The sequence below is a fragment of the Phaenicophaeus curvirostris genome, unplaced genomic scaffold, assembly GCF_032191515.1.
Source record: "Phaenicophaeus curvirostris isolate KB17595 unplaced genomic scaffold, BPBGC_Pcur_1.0 scaffold_297, whole genome shotgun sequence".
In the NCBI taxonomy this organism is placed as follows: domain Eukaryota; kingdom Metazoa; phylum Chordata; class Aves; order Cuculiformes; family Cuculidae; genus Phaenicophaeus; species Phaenicophaeus curvirostris.
The window spans coordinates 11667-35876 of NW_027206908.1; the positions used below are offsets into that span (position 1 = coordinate 11667).

The 24210-nt window shown below is 56.8% G+C and overlaps 2 protein-coding genes across 2 annotated transcripts in view; one reads left to right on the forward strand and one right to left on the reverse strand.

Annotated features, from left to right (window-relative positions):
• Positions 1 to 5357: 5357 nt before the first annotated feature.
• On the forward strand, positions 5358 to 8800 carry LOC138734879 (zinc finger protein ZFP2-like). The gene has a single exon (XM_069882702.1). It carries the CDS (start codon positions 5364 to 5366, stop codon positions 6831 to 6833), a length of 1470 nt encoding a protein of 489 aa, XP_069738803.1. The 5' UTR covers positions 5358 to 5363; the 3' UTR covers positions 6834 to 8800.
• Positions 8801 to 10049: 1249 nt separating this feature from the next.
• LOC138734885 (scavenger receptor cysteine-rich domain-containing protein DMBT1-like) overlaps positions 10050 to 24210 on the reverse strand; it is a 32396-nt gene continuing 18235 nt past the window's right edge. Inside the window, exons 9-19 of the mRNA XM_069882707.1 lie at positions 22120 to 22461; positions 21082 to 21224; positions 20923 to 21025; positions 20508 to 20834; positions 17346 to 17672; positions 14312 to 14683; positions 13214 to 13298; positions 12758 to 13107; positions 11268 to 11588; positions 10322 to 10438; positions 10050 to 10198 (exon numbers count right to left, since the gene is read on the reverse strand). Of these exons, the coding sequence (XP_069738808.1) occupies positions 10050 to 10198; positions 10322 to 10438; positions 11268 to 11588; positions 12758 to 13107; positions 13214 to 13298; positions 14312 to 14683; positions 17346 to 17672; positions 20508 to 20834; positions 20923 to 21025; positions 21082 to 21224; positions 22120 to 22461 (2636 nt within the window). The remainder of the gene's footprint in view (positions 10199 to 10321; positions 10439 to 11267; positions 11589 to 12757; positions 13108 to 13213; positions 13299 to 14311; positions 14684 to 17345; positions 17673 to 20507; positions 20835 to 20922; positions 21026 to 21081; positions 21225 to 22119; positions 22462 to 24210) is intronic.

The following is a 24210-nucleotide window of genomic DNA, read 5'->3' on the forward strand; positions in this document are numbered from 1 at the left end:
ACCCATTTAGAATAATTCAGGATTCATTTAGGACCACCAGGACCCATTTAGAGACCTTCAGGACCCATTTAGGGACCTTCAGGACCCACTTAGAGACCTTCAAGACCCATTTAGGGACCTTCAGGATCCATTTAGGAACCCCTGGACCCATTTAGGGACCTTCAAGACTCATTTAGGAACCCCTGGACCCATTTCGAATACTTCAGGATTCATTCAGGACCATCAGGACTCATGTAGGGACCTTCAGAACCCACTTAGAGACCCTCAAGACCCATCTAGGGACCTTCAGGACTCATTTAGGGACCTTCAGGACCCATTTAGGACCATCAGGACTCATTTAGGGACCTTCAGGACCCGTTTAGGACCATCAGGACTCATTTAGGGACCTTCAGGAACCATTTAGAGACCTTCAGGACTCATTTAGGGACCTTCAAGACTCATTTAGGAACCCCTGGACCCATTTTGAATACTTCAGGATTCATTTAGGACCATCAGGACTCATGTAGGGACCTTCAGAACCCACTTAGGGACCTTCAAGACTCATTTAGGGACCTTCAGGACCCATTTAGGACCATCAGGCCTCATGTAGGCACCTTCAGAACCCACATAGGGACCTTCAAGACTCATTTAGGGACCTTCAGGACCCATTTAGGACCATCAGGACTCATTTAGGGACCTTCAGGAACCATTTAGGAACCCCTGGACCCATTTAGGGACCTTCAGGACTCATTCAGAGACCTTCAGGACCCATTTAGGACCATCAGGACCCATCAAGGGACCTTCAGGACCCATCTAGGGACCTTCAGGACCCATTTAGGACCTTCAGGACTCATTTAGGGACCATCAGGACTCATTTAGGGACCTTCAGGACTAGTTTAGGAACCCCTGGACCCATTTAGGAACCATGGGGGCCCATTTAGGTACCCTTGGACCCATCTAGGGACCTTCAGGACCCATTCGGAGACCTTCAGGACTCATGTAGGAACCCCTGGACCCATTTAGAACACTTCAGGATTCATTTACGACCTTCAGGATCCACTTAGTGACCTTCAGGACTCATTTAGAGACCTTCAAGATTCATTTAGGAACCCCTGGACCCATCTAGAGACCTTCAGGACCCATTTAGGGACCCGTGGACCCATTTAGGGACCTTCAGGACCAATTTAGATTCTTCTAGGACTCTTCTATAACCCCCAGAGACCCTCTAGAGCCCCCTGGGACCCCCTTAGGGCCTTCTAGGGGTCTTCTAGGACCACGAGAAACCATCTAGAGCCCCCTGGGACCCCCTTAGGGCCTTCTAGGACCCTTCTAGGACCACGAGGAACCCTCTAGAGCCCCCTGGGACCTCCTTAGGGCCTTCTAGGACCCTCCTAGGACCACGAGGAACCCTCTAGAGCCCCCTGGGCCCCCCTTAGGGCCTTCTAGGACCCTCCTAGGACCCCCAGGAACCCTCTAGAGCCCCCTGGGACCTCCTTAGGGCCTTCTAGGACCCTTCTAGGACCACGAGGAACCCTCTAGAACCCCCTGGGACCCCCTTAGGGCCTTCTAGAACCCTTCTAGGACCACGAGGAACCCTCTAGAGCCCCCTGGGACCCCCTTAGGGCCTTCTAGGACCCTTCTAGGACCACGAGGAACCCTCTAGAGCCCCCTGGGACCCCCTTAGGGCCTTCTAGGGGTCTTCTAGGACCACGAGGAACCATCTAGAGCCCTCTGGGACCCCCTTAGGGCCTTCTAGGACCCTTCTAGGACCACGAGGAACCCTCTAGAGCCCCCTGGGACCCCCGTAGGGCCTACTAGGTCTCTTCTACGACCACGAGAAATCATCTAGATCCCCCTGGGACCCCCTTAGGGCCTTCTATGGGTCTTCTAGGACCATGAGGAACCCTCTAGAGCCCTTTGGGACCGCTCTAGAAGGGTCTGGGGGCCTTCAGAAGGGTCGTGGGGGGCTCTAGAAGGGTCTGGGGGCCTTCAGAAGGGTCGTGGGGGGCTCTAGAAGGGTCTCGGGGCCTTCAGAAGGGTCCTAAGGGGCCCTAGAAGGGTCCTAGAAGGCCCTAAGGGGGTCCCAGGGGGCTCTAGAGGGTCCCTGGGGGTCCTAGGAGGGTCCTAGAAGGCCCTAAGGGGGTCCCAGGGGGCTCTAGAGGGTTCCTGGTGGTCCTAGAAGGGTCCTAGAAGGCCCTAAGTTGGTGTCAAAGGGCTCTAGAGAGTTCCTTGTGGTCCTAGAAGGGTCCTAGAAGGCCCTAAAGGGGTCCCAGGGGTCTCTAGAGGGTTCCTCGTGGTCCTAGAAGGGTCCTAGAAGGTCCTAAGGGGGTCCCAAAGGGCTCTAGATGGTTCCTCGTGGTCCTAGAACGTTCCTAGAAGGCCCTAAGGGGGTCCCAGGGGGCTCTAGAGGGTTCCTGGTGGTCCTAGAAGGGTCCTAGAAGGCCCTAAGGGGGTCCCAGGGGGCTCTAGAGGGTTCCTCATGGTTCTAGAAGGGCCCTAGAAGGCCCTAAGGGGGTCCCAGGGGGCTCTAGAGGGTTCCTGGGGGTCCTAGAAGGGTCCTAGAAAGCCCTAAGGGGTCCCAGGGGTCTCTAGAGGGTTCCTCGTGGTCCTAGAAGGGTCCTAGAAGGCCCTAAGGAGGTCCCAGGGGGCTCTAGATGGTTCCTGGTGGTCCTAGGAGGGTCCTAGAAGGCCCTAAGGGGGTCCCAGGGGGCTCTAGAGGGTTCCTCGTGGTCCTAGAAGGGTCCTAGAAGGTCCTAAAGGGGTCCCAGGGGGCTCTAGAGGGTTCCTGGGGGTCCTAGAAGGGTCCTAGAAGGCCCTAAGGGGGTCCCAGGGGGCTCTAGAGGGTTCCTCGTGGTCCTAGAAGGGTCCTAGAAGGCCCTAAGGGGGTCCCAGGGGGCTCTAGAGGGTCCCTTGGGGTCCTAGAAGGGTCCTAGAAGGTCCTAAGGGGGTCCCAGGGGGCTCTAGAGGGTTCCTGGTGGTCCTAGAAGGGTCCTAGAAGGACCTAAAAGGGTCCCAGGGGGCTCTAGAGGGTTCCTGGGGGTCCTAGAAGGGTCCTAGAAGGACCTAAAGGGGTCCCAGGAGTCTCTAGAGGGTTCCTCGTGGTCCTAGAAGACCCCTAGAAGGCACTAAAGGGGTCCCAGGGGGCTCTAGATGGTTCCTGGGGGTCCTAGAAGGTCCCTTCGCCCATTCACCTCCCTGTCACCGCACAGGCCACGCCCCCTTTCCAGTGGCCACGCCCCCTTCCCGGTCACCCCAATGCAGCGTTGGCCACGCCCCTTCCCATTCAATCAATACGGCGCTTGGCCCCGCCCCCCTCCGACAGGCCACGCCCCCTCCCCTCCTCTCTGGCCCCGCCCCCCCCCGGATGTTTCGTACCCGGATGTTGCTGAGGGGGGAGGGGCGGGGGGGCTGCGGCAGCGCCGGTGAGAGGGGACTGGGGGACTGGGGGACTGGGGGGACTGGGAGGGGACTGGGGGGGGCTGGGGGGCACTGGGGGGGACTGGGGGACTGGAGGGTTTGGGGGGGGCTGGGGGGACTGGGGGGACTGGGGGGGACTGGGAGGGACTGGGGGACTGGGAGGGATTGGGGGGGGCTGGGGGGACTGGGGGACTGGGGGGGACTGGTTGATACTGGGGAGACTGGGGTGTATTGGGAAGTCTGGTTGGGAAGTCCTCCTCCATTTCCTTCTCTTCTTCCTCCTCGTCCTTCTCTTCTTCCTCCTCCTCCTTCTCTTCTTCCTCCTCCTCCTTCTCTTCTTCCTCCTCCTCCTTCTCTTCTTCCTCCTCCTCCTTCTCTTCTTCCTCCTCCTCCTCCTCTTCTCCTCCTCCTCTCCTCTTCTTCCTCCTCTCTTCTCTTCATCCTCCTCCTCCTCCTCTTCTTCCTCCTCCTCCTCCTCTTCTTCCTCCTCCTCCTCCTCTTCTTCCTCCTCCTCCTCCTCCTCTTCTTCCTCCTCCTCCTCCTCTTCTTCCTCCTCCTCCTCCTCTTCTTCCTCCTCCTCCCTTCTCTTCTTCCTCCTCCTCCTCCTCTTCTTCCTCCTCCTTCTCTTCTTCCTCCTCCTCCTTCTCTTCTTCCTCCTCCATTTCCTTCTCTTCTTCCTCCTCCTCCTCCTCTTCTTTCTCCTCCTCCTCCTCTTCTTCCTCCTCGTCCTTCTCTTCTTCCTCCTTGTCCTTCTCTTCTTCCTCCTCCTCCTCCTCCTCTTCTTCTCCTCCTCCTTCTCTTCTTCCTCTTCCTCCTTTTCTTCTTCCTCCTCCTCCTCCTCCTTTCTTTCTTCTTCCTCCTCCTCCTTTTCTTCTTCCTCCTCCTCCTTTTCTCTTCCTCCTCCTCCTTTTCTTCTTCCCTCCTCCCTCCTCCTTTTTCCTTTTTTTCCCTTTTCCTCCTCCTTTTCCTTTTCCTCCTTTTCTTCCTCCCCGCCCCTCATCCTCTCTCTTTCCCAGCTGCCTCCATGGCTTCTCCTCCTCCTCTTCCTCCTCCTCTTCCTCCTCCTCCTCCTCCTTTTTCACCCACCGAATCGGAGCCTCCGGCCCTTCCAGACGCAACCGGAGTCAATCCGGTTTCTCGCTGGCGTCGCTGCTCCCTCGGTGCCACCAGAACCTTCCACGAGGAGGAAGATGAAGATGAAGATGATGAAGGAGCTTCCCTGGGCCACCAGCTCCCCCCAGAGCTTCACCAATTAGGTCTCAATCCGGAGTCGACGCGGATTCCGATGAGGGCGAGCGGAGAGCGGCTGGGACCAGCGACAGGGAAGAGGCTGCGGTTGCTTTGGAGTCACCACTTGGAGGAGGAGAGAAGATCCAGGTCCTACGAGGAGGAGGAGGAGAGAAGATCCAGGTCCTGCGAGGAGGAGGAGGAGAGAAGATCCAGGTCCTACGAGGAGGAGGAGGAGAGAAGATCCAGGTCCTACGAGGAGGAGGAGGAGAGAAGATCCAGGTCCTACGAGGAGGAAGAGCAGAGAAGATCCATGTTCTGCGAGGAGGAGGAGGAGAGAAGATCCAGGTCCTGCGAGGAGGAGGAGGAGAGAAGTTTCATGTTCTGCGAGGAAGAGGTAGAGAAGATCCAGGTCCTGCAAGGAGGAGGAGGAGGAGAGAAGATCCAGGTCCTGCGAGGAGGAGGAAGAGGAGAGAAGATCCAGGTCCTGCGAGGAGGAGGAGGAGGAGAGAAGATCCAGGTCCTGCGAGGAGGAGGAAGAGGAGGAGGAGAGAAGATCCAGGTCCTGTGAGGAAGAGGAGAGAAGATCCAGGTTCTGCAAGGAAGAGGAGAGAAGATCCAGGTCCTACGAGGAGGAGGAGGAGGAGGAGGAGGAGGAGGAGGAGGGGAGAAGATCCATATTCTGTGAGGAGGAGGAGAGAAGGTCCAGGTCCTACGAGGAGGAGGGAGAGAGAAGATCCATGTTCTGCGAGGAAGAGGAGAGAAGGTCCAGGTCCTACGAGGAGGAGGAGGAGGAGGGGAGAAGATCCATGTTCTGTGAGGAGGAGGAGAGAAGATCCAAGTCCTACGAGGAGGAGGAGGGGAGAAGATCCAGGTCCTACGAGGAGGAGGAGGGGAGAAGATCCAGGTCCTACGAGGAGGAGAGAAGATCTGGCTCTTGGGAGGAGGAGGAGGAGGGGAGAAGATCCATATTTTGTGAGGAGGAGGAGAGAAGATCCAGGTCCTACGAGGAGGAGGAGGAGGAGAGAAGATCCGGGTCCTACTTGGAGGAGGAGGAGGAGGAGGAGAGAAGGTCCAGGTCCTGCTCTCCTCTTCCCACCGCTCGCCACCCGCCGCCGGCCTTCGTCCAGCTCATCGACGAGCGCGGCATCTACTCGACGGCCAAGCTGGTGCTGGGTGGCTCCACGGGTGACCCGGAGGAGGTCCCGGGGGCTCTTCCCGTCTCCTCGGGCGAGGTGGCCGAGCTGGAGATCCGCGAGGTCATCGTGGACGAGAAACCCTTCCAGTGCGGCGTCTGCGAGAAGACCTTCAAGAGGGCCTGGGAGCTCTTCAGCCACGAGGTGGTCCACAACGAGGAGCGGCCCTTCCGCTGCCACCTCTGCCCGGCGGCCTTCAAGCGGCACTCGGACTTCAAAAGCCACCGCTTGGTCCACACCGAGGAGAGGCCCTTCCGCTGCGAGCTCTGCGGCAAACGCTTCAAGAGGTCCTCCAACCTCCAGGAGCACCGGCGCATCCACAGCGGCGAGCGCCCTTTCCGCTGTCCCCGTTGCTCCAAGAGCTTCAAGACGCCCTACGAGCTCCAACGGCACGTGGCCACCCATGGTGGTGGTGGTGCCACCAAGCCCTTCAAGTGCTCCTCGTGCGGGAAGGACTTCCCCACCTCCACCGCTCTCCTCCTCCACCAGCGGCAACACTGCGAGGACAAGCCCCACGTCTGCGGCGTCTGCGGCAAGAAGTTCACCTACGGCCACAGCTTGAAGGTCCACGAGCGCGTCCACACGGGCGACCGGCCTTTCTCCTGCTCCTTGTGCGGCAAGGCCTTCAAGCAATCCAACGCGCTCTCCTCCCACCAGAGGGTCCACACGGGCGAGAGGCCCTTCTCCTGCAAGACCTGCGGCAAGGCCTTCAAGCAATCGTCCTACCTGGTCATCCACCAACGGGCCCACACGGGCGAGAGGCCCTACAAGTGCGAGGCGTGCGGCAAGGCCTTCGCGAGACCTTCTCTGCTTCTCCAGCACCGCCGCGTCCACAGCCCCGAGCGGCCCTACGAGTGCAGCTTCTGCCACAAGTTCTTCAAGGACCTCGCCTACCTGGCGGTCCACGAGAAGGTCCACACGGGCGAGACGCCCTACAAGTGCGGCGTCTGCCACAAGGGCTTCGCGCACCCTTCCAACCTGCTCCAGCACCAACGGGTCCACCGCGACGGGTGAGGCCGCGGAGAAGGTCCCCGAGAGCCTCGGGCCACCTCGGTGGCTCCACGTGGGGTTTCATGGCTCCAAACGATGAGGTTGGGACTTGGTCTCGGGGTCAAATCAGGAGCCTGAAGCTTCTCCGGAGCCCGGTTGGTGGTGGCCGCATCTCAGCAGGTTCCTTACCCAGGAATCTGTGTCCCTCTGGGGTCTTCTAGATGTGGCTCCTGGATGGATGAGGTTCCTCTGAGCTTGGGACTTGATCTTGGGGGTCAAATCGTGGGCCTGAAGCTTCTCCAGAGCCCGGTTGGTGGTGGCCGCATCTCAGCAGGTTCCTTACCCAGGAATCTGAGGCACTCTGGGGTCTTCTAGATGTGGCTCCATGAGGTTGGGACTTGATCTTGGGGTCAAATCGTGGGCCTGAAGCTTCTCCAGAGCCCGGTTGGTGGTGGCCACATCTCAGCAGGTTCCTCTCCCAGAAATCTGAGGCACTCTGGGGTCTTCTAGATGTGGTTCCATGAGGTTGGGACTTGATCTTGGGGTCAAATCATGGGCCTGAAGCTTCTCCGGAGCCCGGTTGGTGGTGGCCGCATCTCAGGAGGTTCCTTACCCAGGAATCTGAGGCACTCTGGGGTCTTCTAGATGTGGCTCCTGGACGGATGAAGTTCCTCTGAGCTTGGGACTTGATCTTGGGGGTCAACTCGTGGCCCTGAAGCTTCTCCAGAGCCCGGTTGGTGGTGGCCACATCTCAGCAGGTTCCTTACACAGGAATCTGAGGCACTCTGGGGTCTTCTAGATGTGGTTCCATGAGGTTGGGACTTGATCTCGGGGTCAAATCGTGGTCCTGAAGCTTCTCCGGAGCCCGGTTGGTGGTGGCCGCATCTCAGCAGGTTCCTCTCCCAGGAATCTGAGGCACTCGGGGGTCTTCTAGATGTGGTTCCATGAGGTTGGGACTTGATCTTGGGGGTCGACTTGTGGTCCTGAAGCTTCTCCGGAGCCTGGTTGGTGGTGGCCACATCTCAGCAGGTTCCTCTCCCAGAAATCTGAGGCACTCTGGGGTCTTCTAGATGTGGTTCCATGAGCTTGGGACTTGATCTTGGGGTCGACTCGTGGCCCTGAAGCTTCTCCAGAGCCCGGTTAGTGGTGGCCGCATCTCAGCAGGTTCCTCTCCCAGGAATCTGAGGCACTCTGGGGTCTTCTAGATGTGGTTCCGTGAGGTTGGGACTTGATCTTGGGGTCGACTCGTGGTCCTGAAGCTTCTCCGGAGCCCGGTTGGTGGTGGCCGCATCTCAGCAGGTTCCTCTCCTGGGATCTACCTGGTCCTGAAGGTCCTTTGGAGCCCCAGCTGGTGGTGGCCACATCTCAGCAGGTTCCTCCTGCTCCCGAGAAGCTGCGGTGGTGGCCAAGTTGGACCTGGGCCGTGTCCTTCTCCATCCACGCGGGTGGGAATGGACCCTCCTTGGGCCCCATCATCTCTAGAAGCTGCACGGTGGCCACCAGGACCTCCTTGTCCTCTCCCAGCTCCCCGATTCCGAGGCTCCCAAGGGGCTCTTGGGGGTGTTGGGTCCCCACTGGAGAGCTCGGACCTTCCTGGAGATGGAGGAGGAGATCCCACCACGTCCTGCTGGGCTTGGAAGGTCCCGTCTGGATCTCATGGACCTCATCGATCTCCTCCCACCCCGTCCACACCCTGAGGAGGAAAATCAAGAGGGTGGAGACCTTCTTCTCCACCATCTACTGGGACGTTCCAGGAGGAACCTGGATGGTGTGTGGCCAGAGGAGACCAAGGGACCTTCTCCCATCTCCATCCTTCTCCTCCTACGTGGCCACCAGAGCCTGGATTTATCTCCTTCCTTGGTTCCTGGGTGGAAGAGGACACGTGGACCTTGCTCCTGGGGTGGCCTGGAGCTCCCCCCGCTCTGTCCCCGAGGTCTCTGTAGTGGTGGGAATGGGGTGGGGTGGGGGCTAATTACAGGAATGTTCGTTAACGATGCCTCTCGTCTCCTCCAGCGCGTGGTTGGGGCTTGGGGTGGACATCTTGGTGGCCTCCACCCCACCCCGGCCTGGACCTTCCTCCCATTCCAACCCCTGAGATGACGCTGAGGAACCTCAAGCTCATCGCCAACCACGAGGTTGGGGTGGGACCTCGGGGTTGAACCTGGCCCCGAAGGTCCTTTGGAGGCCCAGCTGGTGGTGGCCACATCTCAGCGGGTTCCTCTCCTGGGATCTGCCTGGCCCTGAAGGTCTTGGGACCTCCTCAACCTGAGCCAAGAGGGTCTCCAGGGTTGGGTCTCCAAGCAAGAACGTGTCTTGTGACCCCCTCAACCTCAACCTAGAGGTTCTCCATGGCTGGATCTCCATGGTTGAGTCCCCAGGGTTGGGTCTCCAAGCAAGAACGTGTCTTGTGACCCCCTCAACCTCAACCTAGAGGTTCTCCATGGCTGGATCTCCATGGTTGGGTCCCCATGGTTGGGTCTCCAAGCAAGAACGTGTCTTGTGACCCCCTCAACCTCAACCTAGAGGTTCTCCATGGCTGGATCTCCATGGTTGAGTCCCCAGGGTTGGGTCTCCAAGCAAGAACGTGTCTTGTGACCCCCTCAACCTAGAGGTTCTCCATGGCTGGATCTCCAGGGTTGGGTCCCCATGGTTGGGTCTCCAAGCAAGAACGTGTCTTGTGACCCCCTCAACCTCAACCTAGAGGTTCTCCATGGCTGGATCTCCATGGTTGAGTCCCCAGGGTTGGGTCTCCAAGCAAGAACGTGTCTTGTGACCCCCTCAACCTAGAGGTTCTCCATGGCTGGATCTCCAGGGTTGGGTCCCCATGGTTGGGTCTCCAAGCAAGAACGTGTCTTGTGACCCCCTCAACCTCAACCTAGAGGTTCTCCAGGGTTGGATCTCCAGGGTTGGGTCTCCAAGGGGTGGCTGCAGGCCATGGACGTGGACACCAGGGCCCTGGGGTTGCCCCAGGAGGTGTCCAGGCTGGCTGGCTGGAGGAGCAAAGCCCCTCAGATGCCCTCACACCCACCACTTAAAGGCTTGGAGATGACCTTTTAATTGAGTTTCATCCTTAATTCTTCTCCAGGGCCACCAGGATGGGGGGAAATCAACGTCCTTGGGTCTGGAGCCCCTTCCTTGGTCCACGATTCCACCATCCATGGGGTCTCCTGCCCACCGGCTGGGCCTTCGTGGTCCTCGGGAACCCCGGGAAACCCCGTGAGGTCCCCATGGGTGGTGGCCTCAGGGGGCGACCTCGTCGTCCTTCATCAGCTGCGTGGTCTCCACGTCGAGGTCCTCAGGAGCTTCTGCTGGGGAGGGGTGGTAGATGGCCCCCACGGGCTGGTAGGAGGTCCCCGAGGAGGAGCCGCGGTGGCCCTGGAGCTGGGGGGCTGCGGGATGGAGAAGACATCAGGGCTCGTCCACCAGGTTTGGGACGATCCCTCTCTCCACGGGGAGGTTGGAGAAGGGACCAGGAGTTGAGGGACACGGCGGGGGAGGGGTGGGATGGTCACCTCCAGGCTGAGCGCCGGCCGGGAACCTTCTCTGGAGGTTGAGCCACAGGAGGACCCCGCTGGACACCAGCCCCAGGGCCACCAGGGCCACCAGCGCCGAGCAGGAGGAGAAGGAACCTGGGGGTGGGAGGAGAAAGTGGCTCCAGGAGATGGTTTGGCCTCCAGGACGTGGAGATGGTTGGGTTGGAGGCACCTTCCGTGCTCTTCCAGCTCCTAAACCCACGTTAGGTCTCCAGTAGGACGTTCCCCTTGGGTTTTGAGGTTCTACAGACCCTCCTCCATCCATCCAAACCATCTCCTCAGCCTTTCTGAGGTGACTTCCAGAAGCTCCATGACCTCCAGGACTTGGAGATGAGAGGGATGGTTGGGTTGGAGGCACCTTCCATGCTCCTCAACCTCTCTGAGGCGACTTCCAGAGGTCCTTGGCCTCCAAGACTTGGAGATGGGAGAGATGGTTGGGTTGGAGGCACCTTCCATGCTCCTCAACCTCTCTGAGGCGACTTCCAGAAGGTCCATGACCTCCAAGACTTGGAGATGGTTGGGTTGGAGGCACCTTCCGTGCTCTTGCAGCTCCTAAACCCACGTTAGGTCTCCAGTAGGACGTCCCCCTTGGGTTTTGAGGTTCTACAGACCCTCCTCCATCCATCCAAACCATCTCCTCAGCCTCTCTGAGGTGACTTCCAGAGGTCCTTGGCCTCCAAGACTTGGAGATGGGAGGGATGGTTGGGTTGGAGGCACCTTCCATGCTCCTCAACCTCTCTGAGGTGACTTCCAGAAGGTCCCAAGACTTAGAGGTGGGAGGGTTGAACGTGTTTAGGGTGGAGGAACCATCTCGGATGCTTCCGAGTGATGGAACACAAGGTCCTTCCCCTTCTCGGGACCTTCAGGAGCTCGCTGGGAGGAGCCCCCAGGACCTTCCCCCAGCCCAGAGGGTCCCACCACTCACCCTCGGGCTCCTTGCAGACCACGGTGGCCACCGAGCCCTCCTCGCAAGGTCCCGGCCCCGTCCCTCTCTGCTGGCACTCGAGGAGCAAGGACTCGGTCCCGTGGCAGCTCAACCCTTCCAGCAAGGTCTTCTCCTGCCGGTGGCCTCCAGGAGGGGCCTCCAAGGCTTCTCCACAGCCCAACTGCTTGCAGACCACGGCGGCTTCCAACAAGCTCCACCCGGAGCTGCAGACCCCGTGCCAGGTCCCGTTGTGGAGAACCTCCACCTGCCCCGAGCAGGGACCGGGACCGTCCTTCACGCGGACCTCCAGGGGGTTGGAGCCTGCGAGGAAGGACACCGGGAGCTCAGGTGGAACCTCCAAGCCCATGAGAAGATGTCCCACCAGCTCTATCCCACCTCCTAGACCTCCATCAACCCTTTTCTTGAGCTCCAACCTTCTCCTCGTGACCCCTGAGCTCCACCTAGTGGGTTTGGTGACTCCTCCAAGCCCATGAGAAGATGTCCCACCAGCTCTATCCCACCTCCTAGACCTCCATCAAGCCCTTTCTTGAGCTCCAACCTTCTCCTCGTGACCCCTGAGCTCCACCTAGTGGGTTTGGTGGCCCCTCCAGCTCCATGAGAAGATGAAGATGGATGTTCCACCTCCACCAGCAGCTCCAACCTTCTCCCTGTGACCCCCTGAGCTCCACCTGGTGGGTTTGGTGGCCCCTCCAAGCCCATGAGAAGATGTCCCACCAGCCCTTCGCACCTCCTAGACCTCCATCAACCCCTTTCTTGAGCTCCAACCTTCTCCTCGTGACCCCTGAGCTCCACCTGGTGGGTTTGGTGGCTCCTCAAGCCCATGAGAACATGTCCCACCAGCTCCATCCCACCTCCTAGACCTCCATCAACCCCTTTCTTGAGCTCCAACCTTCTCCTCGTGACCCCTGAGCCCCAACTGGTGGGTTTGGTGGCCCCTCCAAGCCCATGAGAAGATGTCCCACCAGCTCTATCCCACCTCCTAGACCTCCATCAACCCCTTCCTTGAGCTCCAACCTTCTCCCCGTGACCCCTGAGCTCCACCTAGTGGGTTTGGTGGCCCCTCCAAGCCCATGAGAAGATGTCCCACCAGCTCTATCCCACCTCCTAGACCTCCATCAAGCCCTTTCTTGAGCTCCAACCTTCTCCTCGTGACCCCTGAGCTCCACCTGGTGGGTTTGGTGGCCCCTCCAAGCCCATGAGAAGATGTCCCACCAGCCCTTCGCACCTCCTAGACCTCCATCAACCCCTTTCTTGAGCTCCAACCTTCTCCTCGTGACCCCTGAGCTCCACCTGGTGGGTTTGGTGGCCCCTCCAAGCCCATGAGAAGATGTCCCACCAGCCCTTCGCACCTCCTAGACCTCCATCACCCCGTTTCTTGAGCTCCAACCTTCTCCTCGTGACCCCTGAGCCCCAACTGGTGGGTTTGGTGGCTCCTCCAAGCCCCCGAGAAGACGTCCCACCAGCCCTACCCGAGCAGATGACGCCGGCGTCCTCCTCGTGGTGGCAGTTGTGGAGGCCCCAGGTGCCCAGGTGGCACTGGGAGAAGTTCTCCTCGGTCCCTCGACACTCCACCTCGTCCAACCAGATGGGGTCGGCGCCTTGGCCGAAGCGGCCGCGCTCGGTGGCCACCACGGCCGCGCCGCAGCCCAGCTGCCTGCAGGCCACCTTGGCGTCCTTCAGGTCCCACGTGTCGTCGCAGACGGTCCCCCATCGACCTCCGTGGAGGACCTCCACCCGCCCCGAGCAGCCGGTGGGGCCGTCCACCAAGCGGAGCTGGAGCCCCGAGGTCACGTTGGCGTCTACCGAGGAGAAACCCGCCCTGAGAGGAGGAAACCTCCAGGAGGAGAACATCTCGAGATCTTCTGGTCCCACCTAGAGACCAGCCCCCCCCCCACCCCGAGCCTTTCTAGAAGGGCGGGATGGACTTCAGGCCCATCTTCAGGCCCTCAGGTGGTGGTGGGTTCTCCACGGGGACGTGGTTGTGGGGTCCCAGCTGAGATTTGGAACCTCCTTGAGGGAGAACTTGGCTTCAGAGGCACCACCAGACACCTATGTTTGAGCTCCAGGTGGAGAGGAGCAAGCAAGAAAGGACCTTGGAGCTCCAGAAGCACCTCCAGAACCTGTTTGTGGGACCTCCAGATGGAGAGGAGCAAGCAGGAATGGACTTTGGAGCTTCATAAGAACCTGTTCAGACCTCCAGATGGAGAGGAGCAAGCAAGAAAGGACCTTGGGGCTCCAGAAGAACCTCCAGAACCTCTTTGTTTGACCTCCAGGTGGAGAGGAGCAAGCAGGAACGACCCTTGGAGCTCCAGAAGCACCTCCAGAACCTGTTTGTGGGACCTCCAGATGGAGAGGAGCAAGCAGGAATGGACTTTGGAGCTTCTAAAAGCCTCTAAACCGCGTCCCCAGGTGCCACCTGGACCCCTGAAGCTCTCAGGGATGGAGAACCCACCACCTCATGTTGTTCCTCTACCAGGAACATCTCCAAAGATCCAACCTCAACGTCCTTCTTGGTGTCACCAGAGGTTGGAGAAGACACCAACCCCTCTAAAAGCCTCTAAACCACGTCCCTACAGGTGCCACCTGGACCCGTGAAGCTCTCGGGGATGGAGAACCCACCACCTCATGTTGGAGAACCCACCATCTCCCTATGAAACCTCAACCAGGGTTGAAGGACATGAAGAAACATCTCCAGAGATCCAACCTCAACGTCCTTCTTGGTGTCACCAGAGGTTGGAGAAGACACCAACCCCTCTAAAAGCCTCTAAACCGCGTCCCCAGGTGCCACCTGGACCCGTGAAGCTCTCAAGGATGGAGAACCCACCACCTCATGTTGGAGAACCCACCATCTCCCTATGAAACCTCAACCAGGGTTGAAGGACATGAAGAAACATCTCCAGAGATCCAACCTCAACGTCCTTCTTGGTGTCACCAGAGGTTGGAGACCCTCCTGTCCCCCTCCTGGAAGCCCCGAGGAGAAGGAGGAGGTGGAGGAGAAGGTGGAGGAGGAGGACGGGACCTACCTGAGCAGATGACTCCAGCGTCTTCTTCATGGTTGCAGTTGTTGTCCCCCCAAGGTCTCGCTCGGCACTGCTGGAGCTTCTCCTCGTTCCCCGAGCAGCTCACGTCGTCCAACCAGATGTGTCCACTCCCTTGGCCGAATCGGGCTTGTCCGGGGGCCTCGGTGGCTTCTCCACATCCCAGTTGCCTGCAGGTCACGGCCGCGTCCGGGAGGTCCCAGTGGTCGTCGCAGATGGTCCCCCACTCCCCGTCGTGGAGAACCTCAACCCGGCCGGCGCAGGCGTCGGGGCCGTTGACCAAGCGGAGCTGCGGCTCCTGGGGCCCCGTGGGAGCTGGGAGGAGAGGAGAAGACGATGGAGCTGGGGTGAAGGAACCTAGGGGAGATGGTCAAGGGGGGGGAAGGAGAGGTCCTGGCTTGAAGTTGTGGGCCTTGGGGCTCCAGAAGCACCTCCAGAACCTGCTTGATTGAGCTCCAGGTGGAGAGGAACAAGCAGGAAGGGACCTTGGAGCTTCATAAGAACCTGTTTGGACCTCCAGATGGAGAGGAACAAGCAGGAATGGACCTTGGAGCTCCATAAGAACCTGTTTGGACCTCCAGGTGGAGAGGAACAAGCAGGAACGGACCTTGGAGCTCCAAAAGAACCTCCAGAACCTGTTTGATGGAGCTCCAGATGGAGAGGAACAAGCAGGAACGGACCTTGGAGCTCCAAAAGAACCTCCAGAACCTGTTTGATTGAGCTCCAGATGGAGAGGAACAAGCAGGAATGGACCTTGGAGCTTCATAAGAACCTGTTTGGACCTCCAGGTGGAGAGGAACAAGCAGGAACGGACCTTGGAGCTCCATAAGAACCTGTTTGGACCTCCAGGTGGAGAGGAACAAGCAGGAACAGACCTTGGAGCTTCATAAGAACCTCCAGAACCTGTTTGATTGAGCTCCAGATGGAGAGGAACAAGCAGGAAGGGACCTTGGGGCTCCAGAAGCACCTCCAGAACCTGCTTGATTGAGCTCCAGATGGAGAGGAGCAAGCAGGAACGGACCTTGGAGCTTCATAAGAACCTGTTTGGACCTCCAGGTGGAAAGGAGCAAGCAGGAACGGACCTTGGAGCTCCAAAAGAACCTCCAGAACCTGTTTGATTGAGCTCCAGGTGGAGAAGAGCAAGTAGGAATGGACCTTGGAGCTTCATAAGATCCTCCAGAACCTGTTTGATTGAGCTCCAGATGGAGAGGAACAAGCAGGAAGGGACCTTGGAGCTTCATAAGAACCTGTTTGGAGCTCCAGGTGGAAAGGAACAAGCAGGAACGGACCTTGGAGCTCCAAAAGAACCTCCAGAACCTGTTTGATTGAGCTCCAGGTGGAGAGGAACAAGCAGGAACGGACCTTGGAGCTCCAAAAGAACCTGTTTGGACCTCCAGATGGAGAGGAACAAGCAGGAATGGACCTTGGAGCTTCATAAGAACTTCTAGATCCTGTTTGATTGAGCTCCAGATGGAGAAGAGCAAGCAGGAAGGGACCTTGGAGCTCCAAAAGAACCTGTTTGGACCTCCAGGTGGAGAGGAACTAGCAGGAACAGACCTTGGAGCTCCAAAAGAACCTGTTTGGACCTCCAGATGGAGAGGAACAAGCAGGAACAGACCTTGGAGCTTCATAAGAACTTCTAGAACCTGTTTGATTGAGATCCAGATGGAGAAGAGCAAGCAGGAAGGGACCTTGGAGCTTCATAAGAACCTGTTTGGAGCTCCAGATGGAGAGGAGCAAGCAGGAAGGGACTTTGGAGCTCCAAAAGAACCTGTTTGGACCTCCAGATGGAGAGGAACAAGCAGGAAGGGACCTTGGAGCTCCATAAGAACCTGTTTGGAGCTCCAGATGGAGAGGAACTAGCAGGAATGGACCTTGGAGCTTCATAAGAACCTCCAGAACCTGTTTGATTGAGATCCAGATGGAGAGGAGCAAGCAGGAAGGGACCTTGGAGCTTCGTAAGAACCTCCAGAACCTGCTTGATTGAGCTCCAGAGGGAGAGGTGGAGATAACCACGTCTCTTGGAGCTTCATAAGCACCATCAGGTCCTGGAGCTTCTCCAGGGATGGGAGGAGAGGTCCTAGAACTTCTCCAGGGTTGGGAGGAGCAGCTAATGGTCCTGGACCTTCTCCAGGGATGGACCCATGGTCCTCAAACTTCTCCAGGGATGGGAGGAGAGGTCCTAGAACTTCTCCAGGGATGGACCCATGGTCCTCAAACTTCTCCAGGGATGGGATGAGAGGTCCTGGACCTTCTCCAGGGATGGGAGGGGAGGTCCTAGAACTTCTCCTGGGATGGGAGAAGGATCTAATGGTCCTGGAGCTTCTCCAAGGATGGATCCATGGTCCTAGAACTTCTCCAGGGATGGGAGGAGAGGTCCTAGAACTTCTCCAGGATTGGGAGGAGCATCTCATGGTCCTGGAACTTCTCCAGGGATGGAATGAGAAGTCCTAGAACTTCTCCAGGAATGAGAGGAGAGGTCCTAGAACTTCTCCAGGAATGAGAGGAGCATCTAATGATCCTGGACCTTCTCCTGTGGTGGATCCATGGTCCTGGAACTTCTCCAGGGATGGGAGGAGAGGTCTTAGAACTTCTCCAGGAATGGAATGAGAGGTCCTAGAACTTCTCCAGGGATGTGAAGAGCAGCTCATGGTCCTGGAACTTCTCCAGGGATGGGAGGAGAGGTCCTAGAACTTCTCCGGGCTTGGGAGGAGCAGCTAATGGTCCTGGAACTTCTCCAGGGATGGACCCATGGTCCTGGAACTTCTCCAGGGATGGGATTAGATGTCCTAGAACTTCTCCAGGGATGGATCCATGGTCCTAGAACTTCTGCAGGGATGGGAGGAGAGGTCCTGGACCTTCTCCAGTGGTGGATCCATGGTCCTAGAACTTCTCCAGGGATGTGAGGAGCAGCTAATGGTCCTGGAACTTCTCCAGGGCTGGTCCTGGCCTCAAGTAGGAGAAGAACCCCCCTTTTTTTTGAGGTGAGGCCCCATCTCCGAGCCGGCTGGTGACCCACCTGAGCACACGACGCCGGCGTCTTCTCCGTGGCTGCAGCTGCTCCCCCACCGCTTGGCCCGACACTCCTCCAAGGTCTTCTCGGAGCCCCGACAAGCCACCTTCTCCAGCCAGACGGGTCCCGTCCCCCTCCCGAAAAAGGCCCCGGCGGGAGCCGCCTTGGCCCGGCCGCAACCCAACTGGAGACAAACCACGGCGGCGTCCTGGAGGTCCCACCCGGCGTCGCAAACCGTCCCCCACAGGTCCCCGTGGAAGATCTCCACCCGCCCCGAGCAGCCGTCGGAGCCGCCCACCAGGCGGACGCCGGAGGACGAGGCGGTGGAAGCGTCTGGAGGGGGAGAAGAAGCATCAGGGAGGGGTTGGGGGGTGGGTGGAGATGGTTGGGGGTGGGGGGAAAGGGGGTTCGAGGAGGGCGTCCTACCTCAAGGAGAGCTTCCTGCTTCTAGAAGGGCTTCCTAGGCCAAGAACATCCTACTGCAAGGTCTTCCTACTCCAAGAAGAACTTCCTACTTCAAGGTCTTCCTACTCCTAGAAGGGCTTCCTACTTCTAGAAGAACCTCCTGGTCCAAAAAGAACTTCCTACTCCAAGAAGAACTTCCTACTCCAAGGTCTTTCCACTTCTAGAAGGGCTTCCAGATCCAAGAAGAACTGCCACTCCAAGAAGAGCTTCCTACTTCAAGGTCTTTCTACTTCTAGAAGGGCTTCCTGCTTCTAGAAGAACTTTCTATCCCAAGAAGAACTTCCTACTCCAAGAAGAGCTTCCTACTTCAAAGTCTTTCTACTTCTAGAAGAGCTTCCTAGTCCAAGAGGAACTTGCTACTCCAAGAAGAGCTTCCTACTTCAAGAAGGGCTTCCTAGGCCAAGAACGTCCTACTTCAAGGTCTTCCTAGGCCAAGAAGAACTTCCTACTCCAAGAAGAGCTTCCTACTCCAAGGTCTTTCTACTTCTAGAAGAGCTTCCTGCTTCTAGAAGGGCTTCCTACTCCAAGGAGAACTTCCTACTTCAAGGTCTTCCTACTCCAAGAAGAACTTCCTACTCCAAGAACTTCCTACTTCAAGGTCTTTCTACTTCTAGAAGGGCTTCCAGCTCCAAGAAGAACTTCCTACCCCAAGAAGAACTTCCTATTTCAAGGTCTTTCTACTTCTAGAAGAACTTCCTACTCCAAGAAGAACTTCCTACCTCTAGAAGAGCTTCCTACTTCTAGAAGAGCTTCCTACTTCTAGAAGAGCTTCCTACTTCTAGAAGAGCTTCCTACTCCAAGAAGAACTTCCTACTTCAAGGTCTTCCTACTCCAAGAAGAACTTCCTAGTCCAAGGTCTTCCTACTCCAAGAAGGGCTTCCTGCTTCTAGAAGAACTTCCTATCCCAAGAAGAACTTCCTACTCCGAGAACTTCCTACTCCAAGAAGAACTTCCTACTTCAAGGTCTTCCTACTCCAAGAAGAGCTTCCTAGTCCAAGAAGAACTTCCTACTTCAAGGTCTTTCTACTTCTAGAAGGGCTTCCAGCTCCAAAAAGAGCTTCCTACTCCAAGAAGAACTTCCTACTCCAAGGTCTTTCTACTTCTAGAAGAGCTTCCTGCTTCTAGAAGGGCTTCCTACTCCAAGGAGAACTTCCTACTTCAAGGTCTTCCTACTCCAAGAAGAACTTCCTACTCCAAGAACTTCCTACTTCAAGGTCTTTCTACTTCTAGAAGGGCTTCCAGCTCCAAGAAGAACTTCCTACCCCAAGAAGAACTTCCTATTTCAAGGTCTTTCTACTTCTAGAAGAACTTCCTACTCCAAGAAGAACTTCCTACCTCTAGAAGAGCTTCCTACTTCTAGAAGAGCTTCCTACTTCTAGAAGAGCTTCCTACTCCAAGAAGAACTTCCTACTTCAAGGTCTTCCTACTCCAAGAAGAACTTCCTAGTCCAAGGTCTTCCTACTCCAAGAAGGGCTTCCTGCTTCTAGAAGAACTTCCTATCCCAAGAAGAACTTCCTACTCCGAGAACTTCCTACTCCAAGAAGAACTTCCTACTTCAAGGTCTTCCTACTCCAAGAAGAGCTTCCTAGTCCAAGAAGAACTTCCTATTTCAAGGTCTTTCTACTTCTAGAAGGGCTTCCAGCTCCAAGAAGAACTTCCTAGTCCAAGAAGAACTTCCTACTTCAAGGTCTTTCTACTTCTAGAAGGGCTTCCAGCTCCAAAAAGAGCTTCCTACTCCAAGAAGAACTTCCTACTCCAAGGTCTTTCTACTTCTAGAAGAGCTTCCTGCTTCTAGAAGGGCTTCCTACTCCAAGGAGAACTTCCTACTTCAAGGTCTTCCAGCTCCAAGAAGAACTTCCTACCCCAAGAAGAACTTCCTATTTCAAGGTCTTTCTACTTCTAGAAGAACTTCCTACTCCAAGAAGAACTTCCTACCTCTAGAAGAGCTTCCTACTTCTAGAAGAGCTTCTTACTTCTAGAAGAGCTTCCTACTTCTAGAAGAGCTTCCTACTCCAAGAAGAACTTCCTACTTCAAGGTCTTCCTACTTCTAGAAGAGCTTCCTATCCCAAGAAGAACTTTCTACTCCAAGAAGAACTTCCTACTTCAAGGTCTTCCTACTCCAAGAAGAACTTCCTAGTCCAAGGTCTTTCTACTCCTAGAAGGGCTTCCTGCTTCTAGAAGAACTTTCTACTCCAAGAAGAACTTCCTACTTCAAGGTCTTCCTACTCCAAGAAGAACTTCCTAGTCCAAGGTCTTCCTACTCCAAGAAGGGCTTCCTGCTTCTAGAAGAACTTCCTATCCCAAGAAGAACTTCCTACTCCGAGAACTTCCTACTCCAAGAAGAACTTCCTACTTCAAGGTCTTCCTACTTCTAGAAGAGCTTCCTAGTCCAAGAAGAACTTCCTATTTCAAGGTCTTTCTACTTCTAGAAGGGCTTCCAGCTCCAAGAAGAACTTCCTACTCCAAGAAGAACTTCCTACTTCAAGGTCTTCCTACTCCTAGAAGGGCTTCCTGCTTCTAGAAGAACTTCCTACCCCAAGAAGAACTTCCTACCCCAAGAAGAACTTCCTACTTCAAGGTCTTCCTACTTCTAGAAGAGCTTCCTACTCCAAGAAGAGCTTCCAGCTCCAAGAGGGTTTGACCCGCCAGCTTCAGCTTCCCTCTAGGCTGCAGGCTGGACCTCCAGGACCTCCAGGACCTACCTGAGCAGACGACGCCGGCGTCTTCTCGGTGGCTGCAGTTGTTGTCCCCCCAGGGCCTCGCTCGGCACTGCTGGAGCTTCTCCTCGTTCCCCGAGCAGCTCACGTCGTCCAACCAGATGTGTCCCCTCCCCTGGCCGAACCGGGCTTGTCTGGGGGCCTCGGTGGCTTCTCCACATCCCAGTTGCCTGCAGGTCACGGCCGCGTCCAGGAGGTCCCAGTGGTCGTCGCAGATGGTCCCCCACTCCCCGTCGTGGAGAACCTCAACCCGCCCCGAGCAGCGGCTCGGCCCGTCCACCAGGCGGAGGTCAAGCCCGGTGGAGTTTCCTCCTAGGGTGGAGAGAAAGACGGCTTGGAACCCAACTGGAGAACCTTCTGGGACCTTCTCCACCTCAGAAGACTTGTTGGAGGTCGCCACCTTCTCCTCTTCGACCACGGAGAAGGAACACGGCTGGAGAACCTCCCAGGTCCATCTCCACCTCCACCACCTCGTAAGCCTCATAGGAGGTCACCACGTTCTCCTGTTCCACCACGGAGAAGGAAATAGGTGGGAACTCAACTGGAGACCCTCCTGGACCTTCTCCACCTGCACCACCTCATAAGCCTCCAGGGAGGTCACCACGTTCTTCTGTTCCACCATGGAGAAGGAACATGACTGGAGAACCTCCTGGACCTTCTCCACCTCCTCAGCCTCCAGGGAGGTGGCCACGTTCTCCTCTTCTACCATGGAGATGAAACGCTGGGTTTGACTTCGAGTTCTTCCAGGATCTGAAGCTTCCAGGATGATGGTTTGGGGCTGGAAGGGACCTCAAAGTCCTTCCAGTTGCAACTCATCGTCCATGGGAAGTGAGACCTTCCACTAAATCGGGTTCTCAAAGGTGGTTGAACCCAGAGAAGGTGGTTGAACCAAGGTGGTTGAACCCGGAGAAGGTGGTTGAACCCAGAGAAGGTGGTTGAACCCAGAGGAGGTGGTTGAACCAAGGTGGTTGAACCAGGAGAAGGTGGTTGAGCCAAGAGAAGGTGGTTGAACCAAGGTGGTTGAGCCAAGAGAAGGTGGTTGAAGCAGGAGAAGGTGCTTGAACCAAGGTGGTTGAACCAGGAGAAGGTGGTTGAACCCAGAGAAGGTGGTTGAACCCAGAGAAGGTGGTTGAACCAGGAGAAGGTGGTTGAGCAAGAGAAGGTGGTTGAGCCAAGAGAAGGTGGTTGAGCAAGAGGAGGTGGTTGAACCAAGGTGGTTGAACCAGGAGAAGGTGGTTGAACCCAGAGGAGGTGGTTGAACCAAGGTGGTTGAGCAAGAGAAGGTGGTTGAACCAAGGTGGTTGAACCAGGAGAAGGTGATGGAACCAAGAGAAGGTGGTGGAACCCAGAGAAGGTGGTGGAACCAAGGTGGTTGAACCAGGAGAAGGTGGTTGAACCCAGAGGAGGTGGTTGAACCAAGGTGGTTGAGCAAGAGAAGGTGGTTGAACCAAGGTGGTTGAACCAGGAGAAGGTGATGGAACCAAGAGAAGGTGGTGGAACCCAGAGAAGGTGGTGGAACCAAGGTGGTTGAACCAGGAGAAGGTGGTTGAACCCAGAGAAGGAGGTGGTTGAACCCAGAGAAGGTTGAAGGCCTCACCTTCTGGAGCTTCTGAGCAGGAGACGCCCGCGTGGACCTTGGCCGCGCAGCTCTGGGCTCCCCAGACCTTGACTTTGCACTCGAGGAGCGACGCCTCCGTCCCACCGCACTCCACCTGGTCCACCCAGATGAGGTCTTCTCCTCCCCCGGCCCTCGGGGACCCCAGGGCGGAGGTGGCCGCCCCGCAGCCCAGCTGCCTGCAGGCCACCTGAGCTTCTGGAAGGTCCCACCGGTCGCCGCAGAGGCCGCCCCAGCGCTGGTCGTGGAGGAGCTCGAGGGGCCCCGAGCAGCGAGAGGAACCGGGCACCAGGCGGAGGGTCATGAGGTCGGAGAGGCTGGAGCCTGGGACACCAGGGAGGAGAAGACACTCGTTAGGGAGGAGAATTCCACCCCGAGAAGCCTCCAGAGACCATCCGGGGGGGGGTGGAGAAGAGGCTGAGGGACCTTGGAGGTCAAGGAAGCTCTTGGAGAACATCTTGAGGGTCAAGGAGCTCTTTGGCCCCTGGAATATTTGGCCCCTGGATCTTTAAATATTTGGCCCCTGGATCTTTAAATATTTGGCCCCTGGAATATTTGGCCCCTGGATCTTTAAATATTTGGCCCCTGGATCTTTAAATATTTGGCCCCTGGAATATTTGGCCCCTGGATCTTTAAATATTTGGCCCCTGGATCCCTGGGTATTTGGCCCCTGCAATATTTGGCCCCTGGATCCTTGAATACTTGGCCCCTGGATCTTTAAATATTTGGCCCCTGGATCCCTGGGTATTTAGCCCCTGGATTCTTGAATGTTTGGCCCCTGGATCCTTGACTATTTGGCCCCTGGGTCCTTGAATGCTTGGCCCCTGGATCCGTGGGTGTTTGGTCCCTGGATCCCTGGATGTTTTGGCCCCTGTATGTTTGGCCCCTGGATATTTGGCCCCTGGATCCTTGAATATTTGGCCCCTGGATCCCTGGATGTTTTGGCCCCTGGATGTTTAGCTCCTGGACCATTGACTATTTGGCCCCTGGATCCCTGGATTGTTTGGCCCCTGGGTGTTTGGCCCCTGGATCCCTGGGCATTTGGCCCCTGGATCCTTGAATGCTTGGCCCCTGGATCTTTGGCCCCTGGATCTTTGAATATTTGGCCCCTGGATCCCCGTATGGTTTGGCCCCTGGATGTTTGGCCCCTGGATCCTTGAATACTTGACCCCTGGATCCCTGGATGTTTTGGCCCCGGGATCCCTGGATGTTTGGCCCCTGGATCCCTGGATGTTTGGCCCCTGGATCCTTGAATGTTTCTCCCCTGGCTCCCTCCATATTTCTCCCCTGGATTCTTGAATATTTGGCCCCTGGCTCCCTCCCTATTTGGCCCCTGGCTCCTTGAATACTTGGCCCCTGGATCCCTGGATGTTTTGGCCCCTGGATCTTTGACTATTTGGCCCCTGGATCCCTGGCTGTTTGTCCCCTGGCTCCCTGCATATTTATCCCCTGGATCCTTGAATATTTGGCCCCTGGATCCTTGAATACTTGGCCCCTGGCTCCCTAGATATTTGTCCCCTGGCTCCTTGAATATTTGGCCCCTGGATCCCTGCATATTTGGGCCCCTGGCTCCTTGAATATTTGTCCCCTGGATCCCTACATATTTGGCCCCTGGCTCCTTACATATTTAGCCCTGGATCCCTACATATTTGGCCCCTGGATCCTTGAATATTTGGCCCCTAGATCCTTGCATATTTGTCCCCTGGATCCTTGAATATTTGGCCCCTGGCTCCTTAAATATTTAGCCCCTGGATCCTTGCATATTTGGCCCCTGGATCCCCACATATTTAGCCCTGGCTCCCTGCATATTTGGCCCCTGGATCCTTGCATATTTGGCCCCTCCATCCCTGCATCTTTAACCCCCGGATCCTTAAATATTTAGCCCTGGATCCTTGCATATTTGGCCCCTGGATCCTTGCATATTTGGCCCCTCCATCCCTGCATCTTTAACCCCCGGATCCTTAAATATTTAGCCCTGGATCCTTGCATATTTGGCCCCTGGCCCCCTTTTTCTCCCCCCCGAAGCAACCCAGAGGTCCCCCCCCCCACCGTGACCCCCCCCCGGAGGCCTCA